This window comes from Agelaius tricolor, unplaced genomic scaffold (assembly GCF_023055355.1).
Source record: "Agelaius tricolor isolate 1412-34295 unplaced genomic scaffold, bAgeTri1.0.p SCAF_19, whole genome shotgun sequence".
NCBI lineage: Eukaryota > Metazoa > Chordata > Aves > Passeriformes > Icteridae > Agelaius > Agelaius tricolor.
The window spans coordinates 16,096,002-16,112,951 of NW_027269279.1; the positions used below are offsets into that span (position 1 = coordinate 16,096,002).

A 16,950-nucleotide genomic window follows, 5' to 3' on the forward strand; every position below is an offset into this window, starting at 1 on the left:
CAGTCCTTCACTTTGACCCCCTCACAGCCTCCTATTCCTCCAAAGCTCTCATCAGCCCTCAAAGCCACCCTCATCACCCCTACGTCAGCCCCTCACAGCCCCTCCATCGCCCCTCAGAGCCCCTCACAGTCCGTCACAGCCCTCACCGTCCGTCACAGCCCCTCATAGCCCCTCACCACCCCTCACAGCCCATCACAGCCCCTCACAGTCCGTCACAGCCCCTCACAGCCCGTCACAGTCCCTCACACCCCTCACGGCCCCCACCACCCCTCACAGTCCGTCACAGCCCCTCACAGTCCATCACAGTCCGTCACAGCCCCTCACAGTCCGTCACAGCCCCTCACAGTTCGTCACAGTTCGTCACAGTCCCTCACACCCCTCACGGCCCCCACCACCCCTCACAGCCCCTCACGGCCCCTCACAGTCCCTCACCACAGCCCCGCTCGGCCCCAGGGCCGCGGACGCTCCGCGCGCGCCCGCCCGGCCCGGCCCCGCAGGACCGCGTGCGCGCGCCCGTCCCACCGCTGCCGCGCCCTCTGCGCAGGCGCGGGGCTGCTCGCGCCCCCAGTCCCGCCGGACGCGGCCCGGAGCGGCGGAGAGCGGTGAGGGCGAGCGCGGCTCCGGGAGTCGACTGAGGGGGATGGAACTCGGTGTCGGGCGGTAGCATCGCGGCAGCATCCTCCGGCGAGGGGCCGGGAGGGAGCCGGAGGGGGCCGGCTCCGAGACCGGCCTTCGTCAGGCCCCCGTGTCCGGGCCGCGGGTCGCTGGCTGTGCTCGTGCGAGACCAAGCAGCAGCTGCGGGTGAGGCTCGAGCGGGCCCCAGCCGCTGTGTCTGGCCGCGGGCTCCAGAATCCGGGGCGGAACCTCCGGCGGTGTCGGTGACCGGAGAGCGGGCGCTGGTCCCTGCGGCGAGCCGGCCGTGGGGGCTCTGGGCTGCGCCTGGGGCTGGCTCGGTGTGTGGAGGGGCTGGAAGATGTTCGAATGGCTTGCGTGAGCCTCAGGAGCCGGGCAATGCCTGAGGATCTTCTGCCCGCTGGTGACGCTCGCCCTGGCACGCACAGTTTACCCCTATTCTGCCAGCCCACCCCCGCAGCGGGGCAGCGGATCTTGGCAGGGAGAGCTCTCTAAGCCTAGCACTTGTGTTCTGCTGCCTCTGCCTTCAATGTTTTTGAAATTTCTATAATGAAAGTAGAATTTTGTTGAGAGTTTGTTTTCACCTTGGTCTTTCCGGCCCATCCTTCAGTGAAAATTGCTGCTGGAATATTTGGGCTGGCACACTGTTAGCCACCAAACACCAAATTTAGAGTGCTGGCTGGAACCTGCCAAAATGCTCCCCAGCCTCTCTGGGCCTGTGAACAAGCAAGCAATAGCCGGGTGGATGCAGCTGATGCTCAGCTGATTCTGGTCCCAGGGCAGCAGGAGGGAGGGCACCTCTCAGGTGCTGTGGACTTGTGAAGAGAGGACAGTGAGACCTTCTCCTTTGAACTGTATTATCTCAATCCTTGTGTTTTTATATCCAATTCCTACAAGAAGCTGGAGCATCTGAAAGCTTTTCTGGCTTAGAGGTAATCCCAGTAGGATTTTCAGAGCATACAGGAGTACCCAGAGCATAGAAATAATATGGATCATATCTAGGGCACTGTATTACCAGAACAGGGAATTCCCTGGTGTTGGAATTTCCTTCTCTCTGTAATCACTAGCTGTTAGACTGTTGCAAAAGACTTCTCCAAGGTGGTTACTCAAGAACAACAATGATAACTCAAGTTCAAGGATTCCAGCAACATTTTATGGTAACTTTTTGTTCCTTCCAAGCAATACATGATACTTATATCCTTTGTAATTTTCAAAACAGCTGTGGATAGTATTGAACAATAATTAGCTGTTGGGAATCTTTGTACTGAAAGTCTTTTCTGTCATTAATATTTGAAAGTTTGCAGGTGTTCCCATGGCCAGAAATTTTAACCAAAGAAAAACAGCTTTCTCCCTGTTTTTCTTTGGGTTTGTTTATTTGTTGGTTGTTTGTTTGTTTTGAGGGGGTTGTTGTTTTGTTTTGTTTGAGATTTTTTGGTGGGGGGGGTTGTGGTTTTTGTTTTGTTCTTTGTTTCTGGGGGGTTTGTTTGTTTGGGGCTTTTGGGTTTTTTTGCTGTTAATGATTAAGTGCTGCCAAGTAAATGTTTCTAGCAGGCTGTTTGTGGATCCATCACATATTTAAGTACCTCTGCTCTTCCCAGCTCACTCCTTTTTTTTTTTTGATCTTTGTTTTCTCCCTTTGGTTGTATTCACTTATTTGTTCTGTTAATCTGAAATCTTTAAGGGCCTCCATCCTCTGATCCCCCTGTTATTTGGACTGTAAAGAAAAATGGGAAAAGAAGCTATCCCTGTACTAAAATAACTGTCTGTGTGTTTAAGGCAAGCAAAGCAGTCCACACTGCATGGGTGTCTCACCATCTCCAATACCAAGGTTATTGCAGTCTGATAATGCATTGTTTAGGCATTATTGTTGGCTTGTGTTGTCTGCATTGTCTGGCATTTGTTTAGGTTGTAAGTGCCTTTGCTTTAGTGCTGAAGAGACATACAGCCAGGGACAAGCACATTATTGGTAACATACCATAACTTAGGTCCTTGCTGTTGTTCTGGCTCTGCAGAATTCCCCCTGCCTTCCCTGTTAGGTTGGAGAGGCAGCTGGAGCTGCTGCTGTTGGGCTGTGTGGCTGCATGCTCAAGCACAGATGAGTCTGTGTTACCACTCAAAATTGATAAACTGTGTTACTGGTCTGAAAGAAAAGTAGCTCCTTTTATTCTGTCTGTACAGCCTTGAATTAGGACCAAAGAACTACAATTTTTCTCAAATTTGTTTGGGGATGCCTTTATTTTCAGGTTTATTTGCAATAGTCTGACACAATTGAATGGAGTGTGTTGGCGGGTGCAGTAGGTTTTGTTGCAGAAATGGTGTTCTTGAGCTGTTTCCTGCTTTGGTACTTGACCAGTCACCTGATACAAAAATAGGTCTTATTGCACTATAATTAATGACTGACTGGCTTGGCGTCCACATGTGTTGGTGGGAATATGTGCTGGTGAGGTCCTGTTCTGGACTCGAATGTTTTAAAATCTCTGACGTTAATGGAAGTGCTTGTATCTGTGGTGTTCATACTCTTAGGCTTTAACAGAACTCATTTTTTCTCCTCCTGCTTAAACTTCTGCAGTTAGAGAACAATTGCCTGAACTTTCAGAAATGTTGCAAAAGACCATGAGCTGTTGATTCCCACTGTCTTGTGAAGGAGACTCAGGAGATATCTAGGCGACTGCCAATGTCTGTGTTAAGGAGTGTGCTGAATGTTGCTTGAGGTGTAGGCAGCTACATCACCACAGAACCACAGAGTGGTTTGGCTTGGAACAGCCCTTAAGGCCCATCTTATTACACCCCCTGCCATGTCCAGGGATACCTTCCACTGTCCCAGGTTGCTCCATCCAGCCTGGCCTTGGACACTTCCAGGGATCCAGGAGCAGGGATTCCAGCTTCTCTGTGACTGCCAAGGCCTCACCACCCTCACAGAAAAGAATTTCTTCCCAGTATCTAATCTAAACTTACTCTCTGTCAGTGTAAAATCCTTTCTCCCTCTCCTGATTATGTTGTCAAATAAGTGTAACTCAGGTGTAGCTGCCAAAATTCACTTCATTATTTTGTTATTTTTTATGGGGAAAAAAACTTAAAGGAGAAATAAATCATCCACAAGTACAAGTGTAGTGACTGTGTTTCAGAAAACTTGTACTGTTATTGCCAAATCTGCTACACTGACTATCAACATTTTGAAAAGAAAAATAACATTCAGATTAGTTTGAATTTTTCCACTTAATAGGACAAGGGCCAGCTACCAACTCTCAGCAAATCAGCTGTTCTAACCCCATTGTCCACTGCATATCATCAGAGTATAGTTGGGTTTGTTACAGAACTGGTGATTCAAACACTGCAGAGCTGGAATTCCAAAATCATGTACCTATGCAGGAAGTACCTATTAGTCCCTGGAAGAGAGACACTTTCCAGAGATTGCCTATTTAATGTAGACTTTGTACATCCTGTAGAGAATAGGGGGGGGCTAAAAGTATTTGTGACACAGCTGCCACAAGTAGTAATCCTGCTTGTGATTTTAGAGACTGAAATGAGTTGTTGATGCTGCAAGCACTTTAATAATGTGGTTATTTAGCTGTTCTCTTTGGTGAGGGTGTTTGTCATCTTGTTTTCTATAGCACAGTTTTAGGAATGAAGGTTGGAAGCTATGCATGCAGATAACTTTTTTTTTTTTTTTAAGGTGTGGAGGTCAGTGGCGCACCTCATGCATATCAGCGTTGCCCAGTGCACTGTTGAAAAAACAGTCTAGTTTTTACAGATTATTTTTCACCTCACAAACAGACCAAACAGAAGGTAGTAAGTTATAAGAAGATCTGTACAGTCACAAGTTCTAAGATAAGGGTTAATAAAAGCACTTCAGTCTGAGTGGCAGAGGAGTTTTGGGATTCTTTTTGTTTAATAGTTTTGTTTTGTAATATCTTCATTCTATAAAGAAAATGTTTGTTTTCTAATCTGGATGTGGAGACAGGATTCTGCTTCTGGTTTACATTTCAATATGCCTGTATCCTCCAGGTGAGAGACTTGGAATCCATTGGCCAGTACAGTGCCACTGGACAGAGAAGTAGGTGTGTTGTGGGAGCGTCGGGGGGTAGGACGGAGACAGAGATCTCTGAAGCCAGGTCGTGGAACTTGGGGTTTATTGCAAAGGGCCTGGGGGCAGGGCCAGCCACAGCTCAGAGCAGGCCCAAGAGAAGAGAGGGGTAGACAGGATGAGAGGGTAAGAGAGCGAGGTTCCCATTCCAATACAATAAATCTTCTTCTGTGTTGAATATTCTAATTCTCACTAACCAATCTAGTACAAGATACAAATCCTATAGCATTTACATACAGCCTATAAGAATCATTACATTGCCATACTGTGTTACATTTTAAACCCTATAAACTCCTCTTTGGGCCCCTTCTGCCAAGCTGTAGGGTCTGCTCTGACCCTTGGGCCTGTCTGCAAGCAGAGGGTATTGTTTCATCAAAAGGGAATCACCTTCAGCCGGCCATACCATTGTTTTCCAGTTGTTCAGTAACTAAGATGTCTCAAAGCTTGCTTTTATTTCAATCTCACTTATAGTTTCCATATTCTCAACATCTTTTGCCAGACAATCATATTTATAAGGCTTTCCTGTTTCATCTTCCCCAACAGTGTGTCACGTGTGTTAAATCTCTTCAAGTTTGCTCAGAGACAGCACATGGGTACAGAGCACCCTCAACAGCAAAGCTTCCTGTAAAACCTGTGCCCTGGATTCTGAACTCTATGACAGGGCCAGTCACCCAAAGTTCTCTCCCCAGAAAGACTAGAAGATTAGCAGTATAGTATACACTAATAGTAAGATTATAAACTTTGCAACCCGTCTGTTGTCATTTTGAAATCACAATCAAAGTAATGCAGGACTAGTGTGGGATTTCACACTCATCAGTTTTTCATTACGTGGTGCTGTTTCTGTACCTTTGCTGCTACACAGGAGTGTTTGTTGCTATTATTTTAATCGAGCATAAGTTTAGAAAGATGACAGAAATAAGTACCAAGATAAAGCAACGTGTTGTTCCAGTTCCCTGAAATGGAGCTTTTGGCTGAGCTTAGGTTCTCCTTTACTTGTAAAGTGTAGTAGGTGTCTGAATATCTCCCCTGTGTAGGGTAATCTACACTTGATTTCAGGAAAGGGTAGTCCATTACAGGGCATACCAAATTATTGAAGCTTTTCTTCTGAGCAAGGTCAGAAGAAAGGAAAAAAATCTGTAGGGTTTTGCAGGGCTGCAAAAAAATTATATTCTGACTAAAATGACAGCTTTAACTCTTTTTTATAGGCTCATCTTACTGTAAATTGGCTTTTGCTTTCCAAGAGAAAACTGCTGTGCCCTTATACTTAATGTATACAATCATGCAATAGTCTGAGATAATAAGGTTTCCCTTCCCTGTTTTTAGCTGCTGGCTGAAGTTATGGGAACACAGATCTCCCCTGGAATAAAAACGTTGTGGGGATAACTGTTGGCAGGAATGAAGTGTACATCTCCATTTGTTTACTACACATACAAGAAGTGTGTGTAGTGATTTCCATATGCTCAGCATGGATAAGGATTTGTGTGCTCCATTACACCAGGGTTACGGCTGCATCCACACCCTTCCCAATTTAGGTACCCCTTAAGCTCTCCAACACTGCCCCTCAAGGCTTTATATGTTCATGTGTTGTTGCACTGAGGAGATCTTAAACCACTATAAACATGTATTATCAGTTAATTTTACAGAAGAATTAAACTGGCAGAAGTATCCCCACAGATATTTGAATTTTTTTTTACTAAATTGTCTTTTTGTTCTGTTTTAAAGATGATATGGGGAATTGGGACCTTGGCTGGTTTCCTTAACAGACTTTAAATGGCACCATTCATATTTTGAACCTTTCTCAAGAGAGAATGTCCAGCAGTCATCTGTGTGGGTGTGTTTTTGAATATTGGGGGGAAAATTATTCTGAGCATTAGTTTTTAAAAATGACCATATGTATTTGTTATATTGTATATATACAATATATTGCCATGCACTGGGAAAGGCTTCTTGGCAAACATCTCTCCTAGGGATGCCCTTTCCTGGTATTTCAGATTGTGTCTTCTGCTTTTGAAAATATACCTGTGTTTCCATTCATGCTGTGAACTGCTGTTCTGGACCTGAAGAAACTCTAAATTTAAAGAAATAACACATGGCTGCATGTACCTGTAAAGTACATGTTCCTGCACCTTCTGGTTTAGATAAGAGGAAAATGAATAAATCAGTGTTTGACAGAAACCAATGCAGTCACTCTGTCTGAGAGAAGAAAATATCATCAACAGATACTTAAATATGTTTTTCTGCCAGTAAAAGTAGTGGAAAAGAGTCTCAAGGTGATAGATGTCAAACTGACAGCATCCAGTGCAACAGAGAGGGAAAAGGGATTGTATTATTGTGTATGCATTTGATACCATATCAAGTTTATCACTGACAGTCAACACTGTCTTTGGTTCTACGTAGCTGACTGTACTTCCAAACAGAGAAAGATATAAGTGTTATGGGAAAGTTAAAATAATAAGACCAAAGATTGTATGTTCAGAGTCAGAGGTTGCTGTTGAGGGGATACATGTTTGTAGTTATTTCCAATTTTGCAACCAAGGGAAGACAAATAATTAGCACAGCATGAAGGATTTTTTCAGCCTTACAGTTTGGAAGGACCAGAAAGAAAACTCAGGCTATGTAGTCAGAAAATTGTATTGATCTTTTTGCACTACTTTGACAGATATCTTTTTTATAATGGATCATTTTTAATGCATCATGTAAGATAGTTTTGCAGTTAAGTGCAGTTTTCGTCTGGAGGCAAAAAAGGTAGGAATTACCCTCTCTTTAATTTTACTGTTTGTTCCTTGAGTGTTTTTATGGTGTAGGCAGGAGAGAAAGCTACTGACCTATGGCTTTGATAACGTTTGCCTCCAGTATCCTCTTACAATGCTCTGCTCTTTAGCCTTTTTGAACCTTTGTGGAGCCATTAACCATTTCTTTCCTCTTACATTTTTTCAACAAAAATGTGTTGTGTTTTTCCCCAGACTTTTATCTTGTTTGGTTCTGTGTGTGCCTTTTTGGTATCTTACTGCTCACAGCACCCACAGGGACTGGACATCAGAAGTGCTTGTGTCATCCCAACCCAGAGATGGGAAGGAGGGGATGCTTTGTAAGTGCTTGCAGCTATGAGATGTATTTAAATTAGATGTTAGGAAGAAATTCTTTCCTCAGAGGATGGTGAGGCCCCGGCAGAGGGTGCCGGGAGAGGCTGTGGCTGCCCCATCGCTGGAAGTGTCCAAGGCCAGGTTGGACTGGGCTTGGAGCAACTTGGGACAGTGAAAGGTGTCCTTGTCCATGGCAAGGGGTGGAATGAGATGATCTTTAAGGTTTCTTCTGACCCAAACTGTTCCATCGTTCTATGGCATACACATTCTCCTAAATATATGCTACTATCACTTACCTGCCCAGCAGTGAGGAAGTGCTGTGTCTGAATGTGCGTCTGAACTTTAATGAAGTGCACAACAAATTAATTACAGATAATTTAGACTGTTTAAGAAGGTGATAGTATGTTCCTAAGAAAGAAAACATGGGATTCTAGGACAAACTCTGTTACTGTGCTTCATACACAGTGGTAATATCTCAAGAGAAATCATCTAAATGCCTAAAAGTATTTGCCCTGTAGCGTGCTCTGATATCAGGTCTTTATCAGTTACTTGGGAAATTGAGAGGTTTTTAGACTTTGTCCTAAGAGCATATCAAAAACCCAGCAGGAAGCATCTAATAATCTGCTATCACACTATTGCTAAACTTGTAATAGAACATTGTCAGGAATTTTATCGTGGCACCCAGCTTGAGAGTACAGAGTGCCCAGGGCACATAGAGATCGAACTGCATTTAACCACGTTAAAGCAATCCATCGAGCTCTGTGTACTCTGCTGGAAGGGATCATCACTGCACAATGCAGCCACGTGCTCCCAAACACTCTGCATGAAATGAGATGGTCGCTTTCTGATGCTAAATGGAGTGTTTAATTCAAGCTTTGAAACACATGTGCACCAGGGAGGGGTGGCAAAGTTACCGTTGAGGCTGTACAACTGTACTTCTGATCAGGCGGTGTTTGGGTGCAGGGGGAACAGTGATGTCCAGTCTTGTTCCCAGATCCATGTAGCAGAGATGTCAAGGTGTGCTGCTGTAAGTCCAGGATTGGGAAAGTTGCAGGATGCACTGAAATACTGGGGGAGAAGAGAGAAGCTGCCTGCCACTTGTCTTTTGTTCTGCAGTTATTACTACCTTGCTGAGTTGCTTTGTGCTTCTGTCAGACTTTTCTTTATGAAGCAAACATCTCAGAGGTGATTGAGTACCCCTCAAGATTGGAATTCATCTCAGACTTTTGGGGTTAATTTCATCTTACTGGGAAAAGGACTAGTAGCAAGCAGTCTTTAGGAAGCAGTTCTCATTATCTCTTCGTGTGCCTTCTGCATGGATTAGTTGCACAAGGTTATGAAAAAGAATAAATTTGAGTCTTTTCCATGCCTACAACACTGTTGTGAGAAATATAAACAGAATTTCTGTTGTCAGAAATATAAACACCAAAGGATAGGCTGCAGGTCTGGAGGATTACGTTACTCTTGATTTGAAGGGCAGCAAAAAGGAAAATTAGCTTTCTATTAGAACCTTAAAAATTGCCTGCCAAAATGTTGGTTGTAAGTATCTAACTGTATCTGTACATAGCAAAGAGCTAAATCTAAGGTGGTGTAACTGCTCATGCACGAGATGAAAAATGTAATTTTCAAATTTGGTAGTTCCTTTTATAGAGCAACTACACTGGATTAAAATAAGTGTTTTAATAATCTTTTAAGGTGTAGGCAGACTTTCAGAACACAAAGTTGCAAGAATACCTAAATGGAATGGGGAACCAGGATCTGCTGATTAATTATTGCTTGGGGTTTTAGGACACTCTCTTATGTTTATTAAAAGCAATATCAAATAATGTAATCGCAGGCTTCAGCCAAAGTTGGAATTATTTTTAAGAAGTTTAGACTGTGAATATGTTACTACTGTAGAGTATTTTATGTGCTGTCACTTTGAAAGAAATAATTGCCCTCTGAGTTAGTTGTAGTTCAGATATTTCAGTTTGCTAGTTCCTGCATTTTGTAAAGAAAAAACAAACAAACCCCTTTAATAATAAGATAATTATTCTAAATAATAAAATTGTTGAACTTGCCCTCAGCCATGTTATCTTTAGTAAAATTGTAAGCTTATATTCCCAAAACTGAAAATAAGTAATAATTCAAATATTTTTTTTTTCTGATATGTTTTTAAACACTTTCTTAGAATTTTTCTTTGTAGACAGTATGGGAATTTCCCTGTCACACTTGGCTTCACTGCTGTGTGTTTTATACAGATTCAGACAGTTTTCAGCAGTCTTCTGAAAGCAGTCCAAAAGACAATGGGAAGAGCTAAGGGAATGAAATGGAAAATGTGGCTAGAATAGCAAGCTAAATATTTCCTGAAAATTCAGTCATTGACTTAAAATCATGCAGGTTGCTGTGGGCTTTGCTTGGGTTTAAATTGTAATGGTTGCTTGCCTGCTTCAGAGTTTAAACTTAATCTTGAAAAAGCTTTTGCCTGTGCTGCAGCCATTGTTGGCAGATCCTCAGTATGCATTTTTCTTGTTCTACTTCTCACTTGTGTACTTGCTTTTTTTTTTTTTTTTCTATATTGCACTTACCTGAAGAGCTCAGTTAAAAACTAATAAATTTAACAATCTACAATTGCAGGGTAGGTATGAAGAAGAAAGCTCTTTCTCCTGATTCTGTTCTTCTATGTTAATTCCTGCTTTTTTTTAAAGTCAGTCTGATTAGAAAGGATAATGACTGCTTACTACAGAACTTGAAAGTTTTGTGGCTGCTCAGGGAAGCTGTAGCTGCCCCTGGATCCCTGGAAGGGTTGGACAGGGCTTGGAGCAGCCTGGGATAGTGGAAGGTGTCCTTGCCCATGGCAAGGGGTGGAATGAGGTGAGCTTTAAAGTCCCTTCCAACCCAGAATGTTCTGTGTTTCTATGGTTGTTACAAATAATGCTTTTTTTTTTTTTTTTTTTTTGGTACTTTATCCAATGCCCTTATCATTCTATGCCAACACATACTAGACTGCATTTCAGTTCTGTGCTGTTCAGGCGCTCATCCCTCCTGTTGTCTCCGTCTCCAGTTAGAGGACATTTACCATAACATGATGTTGACTTCTCTAAAGCAGGAGGGAAAGTGGTTTGCTGCAATAAGGGGCTGTAAATGAGTCTCTGCCTGCCTATAGCCATATCTGTATATATACATTTTATTCTGAAATGGTTTTTTCTCTTCTGCCTGTCTTACCCTCCTTTATATGGAGGGGTAAGCAAGGTAGTTCAGGTGAATATGGGACTTTGTGACACAACTGAACTCTCACACAGCCATCCTCTAGTTTTACCCCCTTACTGAAACTCCAGCCTCCCTCCAAATACAAGTCTGTACTGCCTGCTCATTTCCTTGTGGTGGGAGGGTTGGGCAGGAGACAGCCCTGACTCACTGGCTTTTGACTGCTGAGGGCGACATCTTCTATCTCCTCTTCCCAGCAGCCCAAAGTTAAACATTGCCCTTTACACGATTACCAGAAGAGAGAGAACTTGCCTCACAGAAGGGGAGGATGATTCAGAAAGAGTTGAGGAGGAGTTGAAGTCTGGCTGGAATTTTCCTGAGATTTCTTGGGCTCTTCTGTGGCAAGTAAATCCTCCCTGTTTGAGGCCTGCTGGCTTACAGTAGCTGCTGGCAAGGTATCAGGAGCTATGCACCATTACACTGGAGCACACAAGTTCTGTTGGTTTTGCAAGCACAGTTAAGAGCTGGTCATGCTCTGGCAGCCCTGACAATGCCCAATTGCTTTGCTGTCACTTTTTATTTCAACATCTAGACCTGTGAAAAGTATAAGCAGCCAGACCTACTTGCAGACCCCACAGATTTATCCCAGCCAAAAAATGTATAAAACTGTGAGCTCAAATTAAAACTTCTGGCAGTCTGACTGCCACGGATTTCAATGAGCTTCAAGAGCAGATATTAATGAAATTCATTAGTTCCTGGAATGGGCAATAATTGCTAGAGTGAAAAATGTCTGTTTGATGCAGCCTCTAAGTATGCCTGTGTATCTTAAAAAATAAGACAGGAGAAGAAGGTTTACAGGGGAAAAAAGAAAAAGCCAAAATGAATCTGGGTGTCTTAGAAGTTGTCTTATATTATGAACATTTTACTTAACCCTCCCTAATATAAATCTAAGCAGCTCCCAAGGGATGATGGCAGAAGGTAGAAGCGTGCTGGAGATACCAGCAAGCACAAGGCAGTGATAGTTTCTATGCTGAAATGTCCAGGAACAGAATGGTTCATCTTCCCATGCTTTTGCCACTGCAAAGTAGGATTAAATTTCTCTTCTACAAAAGGACGTTATTTTAGGATTTTAATTAAAAAGGAATGTTTCTGTGATTCCCAGGTGGAGAATTACTGAAAAATGTTCACTTCCCTGGAGCTGACATTGGCTCTGCGATGGACTGGTGTCCTGCTGTTACTGGATCTCCAGGAAACACATGCTGAGCTCACACTGAGACCCCACAGCTGAACTGTGTAAGATATCTCACTTTCAGAACTGGAGTCAGGACTATGTGTTGCCTCCTTTAATTACAGTCTGAGAATTGGTTTTATATGTGGAAGAATGCAACAAAAAGAAATGGTGAGCATTTCTGTATTGCTCTTACACTGTAAGAATGATGATCTAAAACCAGTCTTCTTTTTATAAAAAAGGCATGAATTAAATATGGTAGAGAAGAGCCATCCAAAAGCATTCTCTGAAAGGCTCCTGCATGCTGCTGCCAAACTTTTAAAAGAGGAGTTAAATTTGGGACTTTCAGCATGTGATTCCAAAATACCTAGGTTAGCATTTACTCAGAATCTAGAACTGTCTGGATTGGCTGCTATGGCTGCTTCAGGCAAAATGTTTGATTTTCTTTTCCAAAGGTGCAGCTATGAGGATGAGATCTCATCTTGATGGTATATCTTCCTTAAGAGCTTCAAACCATTTTAAAGCACCTGATTTATGGAATGTAGCAGTGTGGAAAATGGATGGTGTTTGCTGCTACCTTCCTGAAAGCATCTTCTGAGAAAGCCGCTCGGGCAGGCACAGACAGTTCCTCAGTCCACACTCACACCACAGATAGGTCAGCGAAAAAAGATGGAAAAGGTCTCTGTAAAGAGTTCCAGCAAGGCTTATTGTAGAGTCATGCTGAAGGAGTCCAGGGACAGAAGACAACGAAGCAATGCAGTGTCCTGGGTTAAGTATGGGTCAGGGGCGGTACAAGGGCAGGGCAGAGGGCAATGACCTATAGGTAAAGGGCAGTGACCTATAGAGAACTGAGGTAAATTAGCATAGTGCTGCAGAGCACCATGGGAAAAAACCTTTTCCTCTCACCCTAAGCAGTGACACATTCTCAAAGCCTATGGCAGATTCTTCCGGGGCATTAGAAGTTCCCTTAATAGGCTCAAAGGCCTCCAGAATGAAAGACCATGCCAATAAAGGTCAAATTCCATGCGTTTTTCAGTCTATCAATACCAGAATGGCTAAGAGTTCTTTGGAGGCCTTTCAGTGAATATTTTCATTGCTTTAACCTTGCTATATAACATCTTAATTGGACAGAACAGTTTTATGGGCCTGTTGGATTTTATAGGGATTGTCTGCCTTTGCAGAGTGTGCAGCTTCCACAGCCGTGTTTGCAGCTTCAGTTGGACACTGAGGGCACATGGGCAGAGGTTCCAGCACTCGGCAGAGCTGCTGCAACAGTGGAGGTTATTGTGCATCCCCTTCTGGCTTTGCACTGGCTGATTAAAGCCGGTTTGGATGTAGCCTTTAGTGGTCACAGCCACACTCTCTGCTGGGACACAGGTGTGCTTTGAACCTGGAGCCAGCAGGTAGATCAGGTAAACCTGGCACAAGGCACTAGAGACCTGATGTTTCAGCTCCTGGTGCTGTCACAAAGGTTTCTGTGGCATCTCCAATGGGAGAGCTGTTGTGTGCCCCTGTCACAGGGCATGGCCAGCATCCAGAGCAGCACTTAGAAAATCTAAGTGCTTTAATGAAGGTGTTTGAAACTGACTTGACCCTGTGCTGCAGTCTGGAAGCCGGGTTCTTGTCCTGCACAAGTCTCTCTTCTGGCACTAGCAGTGATCTGGCTGACTGTACAGCTGCACACTGTCATTGAAGTTGGAAAAGACCTCCAAGATTGAGTCCAACCTTTGACCAATCACCACCTTGTCAACTAGATAGAGCACTAAGTGTTACATCCCATAATTTCTTGAATGCTTCCAGGGATGTTTCTTGAACACTGTTCAGGGACAGCGATTCCACCACCTCCCTGGGCAGCCTGTTCCAATGTCTGACCACTCTTTCCATGAACAAATCTTATCCAATGGAAGAGGAAAATTGTACCAGATTAACAAGCTAATCTCAGTGACTATGTGGTCACACAAGTGTTATTACAAAGAAATTACTTAGAGGATGTGGCTGTGGTTAGTAGGAGCACAGTGAATCTCCTCAGTAGCTGCACTGTCTGAGAACAGCGAACACTACCTATGAGACTGCATCCTTCTAGTATAAGTGTCACTTTATACTTCCCCAGAGAAATGGAAAGAGAGATTGCAAATTGAACATACTTTGCAATATGTTTTTGTTTTTTTTGCAATGGGAGTCTTCTGTTCTCTTAAGTAGGATGTTAATATAAAGGTCCGTGCCTCAGCTTGGACTTTCAGTTAGGGAAATTAATTTCTTGGAGACATGTCCTCAGGATCAGCCTCTTGGCTGGCCTTTGATCAATTACTGCAGTAGGAGTTACTGACAGAATGGAAGAAAAGTTTGGCTTAAAAATAAAAAGGCATCTTTAACTTTCTTTGCTTTAGAAAACAGTTTTGCCATTGCAGGAACAAGTATGCACAGATCTGTGTTCATAAAGAAAATAAGACATTATCTGTTACTCAAATGTCTCGGTTTTTACTTCCCTTTTGCAGAAAAATCCAAGAGTCCATCAATGACTAACTAAAGTCTCAGTTTTCATGATTTATGTGATTTGCTTCTCCTGGAGCCATGGATGAATACAGCCGCTTTGTGGACTGGGACAAAATGGATGTGAGTGCCCAGAGCCAGGATACAAAAGAGCTCACCTGCACAGACTTACATGAGCTCAAGCAGCTCGCCCGGCAGGGCTATTGGGCCAAAAACCACTCTCTGAGAGCCAAAGTGTACCACAAACTCATCAGCAATATCCCATGCCGTACAGTGACCCCAGATGCAAACGTGTACCGGGACATCGTGGTGAAGATCATTGGAAAACGCAACAGCAGCTCCCTTCCACTACCAGAGTTTGTGGACAACAGCCTGATCCCCACGTACTGTCTGAACGCGGAGGGCGTCGGGGCTGTCAGGAAGATCATCCTGTGCATCGCCAATCAGTTCCCGGACATCTCATTCTGCCCGGCACTGCCCTCGGTGATCGCGCTGCTCCTGCACTACAGCAAGGACGAGGCCGAGTGCTTCGAGCAGGTCTGTCGCATCCTGGCTTGCAATGACCCATCCAAGCGGCTCATCGACCAGACCTTCCTGGCCTTCGAGTCCTCCTGCATGACCTTCGGGGACCTGGTGAACAAGTACTGCCAGGCAGCCCACAAGCTGATGGTGGCAGTGTCTGAGGATGTGCTGGAGGTGTACTCAGACTGGCAGCGGTGGCTCTTTGGAGAGCTCCCCATGGCATACATTGCGCGGATCTTTGACGTCTTCCTGGTGGAGGGGTACAAAGTTCTCTATCGTGTCGCTCTGGCTCTTCTGAAATTCTTTCACAAAGTCAGAGCTGGGCAGCCCATGGAGTCTGACAGCATCCAGCAGGACATTCGAGCCTTTGTGAGGGATATCGCCAAGTCGGTGTCCCCAGAGAGGCTCCTGGAAAAAGCCTTTGCTATCCGCCTTTTCTCTCGGAAGGAGATCCAGCTCCTGCAGATGGCCAATGAGAAGGCTTTGCAGCAGAAGGGCATCACGGTCAAACAGAAAAGGTAGGGCTCAGCACAGGTAACCTGAGCAATCTCCTGAATTTTCCCAGTGTGAGGAGCAGTCCTGGGTGACTGGTGGGGAAGCTCCACTGGTGCATGCTGGTGTCTGCTGATGCACTTTCTCTGCAGAAAAACTCAGCAGCTCCAAAATCAAGTGTTGCTGGGATTGTAACGGGAACTTTAAATGAAATACTGTGATACAAGAGGAACAGAAGTTTCTTGTAGTTTGCTCAATTATGAATTTATATGGGTATATATTAATTACAAGTATCATATCTCAAAAGTGTGTTTAATAAGCAGTTCTCAAACTAAAAGGCATTTTAGCAAAGTTGGTGTAGTGGTTTTGGTTCGCCAATTTGAGATTTCCCGACCAACGCACCAATTAATGTAGTGGGTCTAGTGCTAGCTAAATGCTAGTGCACCCACTATAATATACTTACTTATTTCCTGCTGTGAGGTAGGATTAGGAGGAGGGCAAAGAAGACTCAAAGCTTCAAAAGGGTGTAAAGAAAGCTTTATTAACAGTAACTAAAAGAAAGAATAATAAGAATCAGAATAAAACCTTTAGAACACTTATCCTCCCCCCTACAACCTTTATTTCCCACTCACAACATATAGAAACAATTCAGTTTATCACTTCTAGAATAGTCTTTCTTCAGTTCACTTAGGTAGAGGAGTCCCTCTTGTCAATTTAAAACAGTTCTCTCCTGGCTTTTAATTTCCATGAACAGCAGCCGCCCAGAAAATCTGCTATCGTGAAGTCCCTCCCATTTTTCACAGCTTTTCCCACAGCATGGGCCATGTCAACGTATGGTGTACTATTTTTAGGATGAGCTGTTCAAGAGCAAAGGTTTTCTTTATCTATCTCTGAGATCATCTTCATCTCTAGGAACAGAGGTCTTTTCTTCTTTCCCTGGAGCAGAGGGTCTTCATCACTCTTTCATCACTCTTCTCTCTCTCTCTCTCTCTCTCTCTCTCCCTCTCCCTCTCCCTCTCCCTCTCTCCCCCCCCTCCCCCCCCCCCCCCCCCCCAACTTCTCATAGGATCACAGCTATTTTAACATCTGCTTACTATTGTATTTGCTGGGACCCCTGTGGCAAGAAGGAATGATGAATCTGACTGCATGTTCTCAGAAGGCTAATTTATTTTTTTATGATACTATATTATATTAAAGAATGCTATAGTAAACTATACTAAAGAATACAGAAA

At 43.9% G+C, this 16,950-nt stretch overlaps 1 protein-coding gene across 6 annotated transcripts in view; it reads left to right on the top strand.

Annotated features, from left to right (window-relative positions):
- Nucleotides 1–519: 519 nt before the first annotated feature.
- The window catches only part of TBC1D24 (TBC1 domain family member 24), a 36,718-nt gene continuing 20,287 nt past the window's right edge, over nucleotides 520–16,950 (top strand). For 2 of the 6 annotated variants that reach the window (XM_071444588.1, XM_071444594.1), the window contains exons 1-3: nucleotides 520–602; nucleotides 12,149–12,385; nucleotides 14,710–15,744. In XM_071444588.1, coding sequence (XP_071300689.1) covers nucleotides 14,786–15,744 — 959 coding nt within the window. In that variant the 5' untranslated portion in view covers nucleotides 520–602; nucleotides 12,149–12,385; nucleotides 14,710–14,785. Of the gene's footprint in view, nucleotides 603–627; nucleotides 802–12,148; nucleotides 12,386–12,669; nucleotides 12,870–14,709; nucleotides 15,745–16,950 lie in introns of those variants that run through there. The other 4 variants (XM_071444591.1, XM_071444592.1, XM_071444590.1 and 1 more) reach the window with 4 other exon arrangements.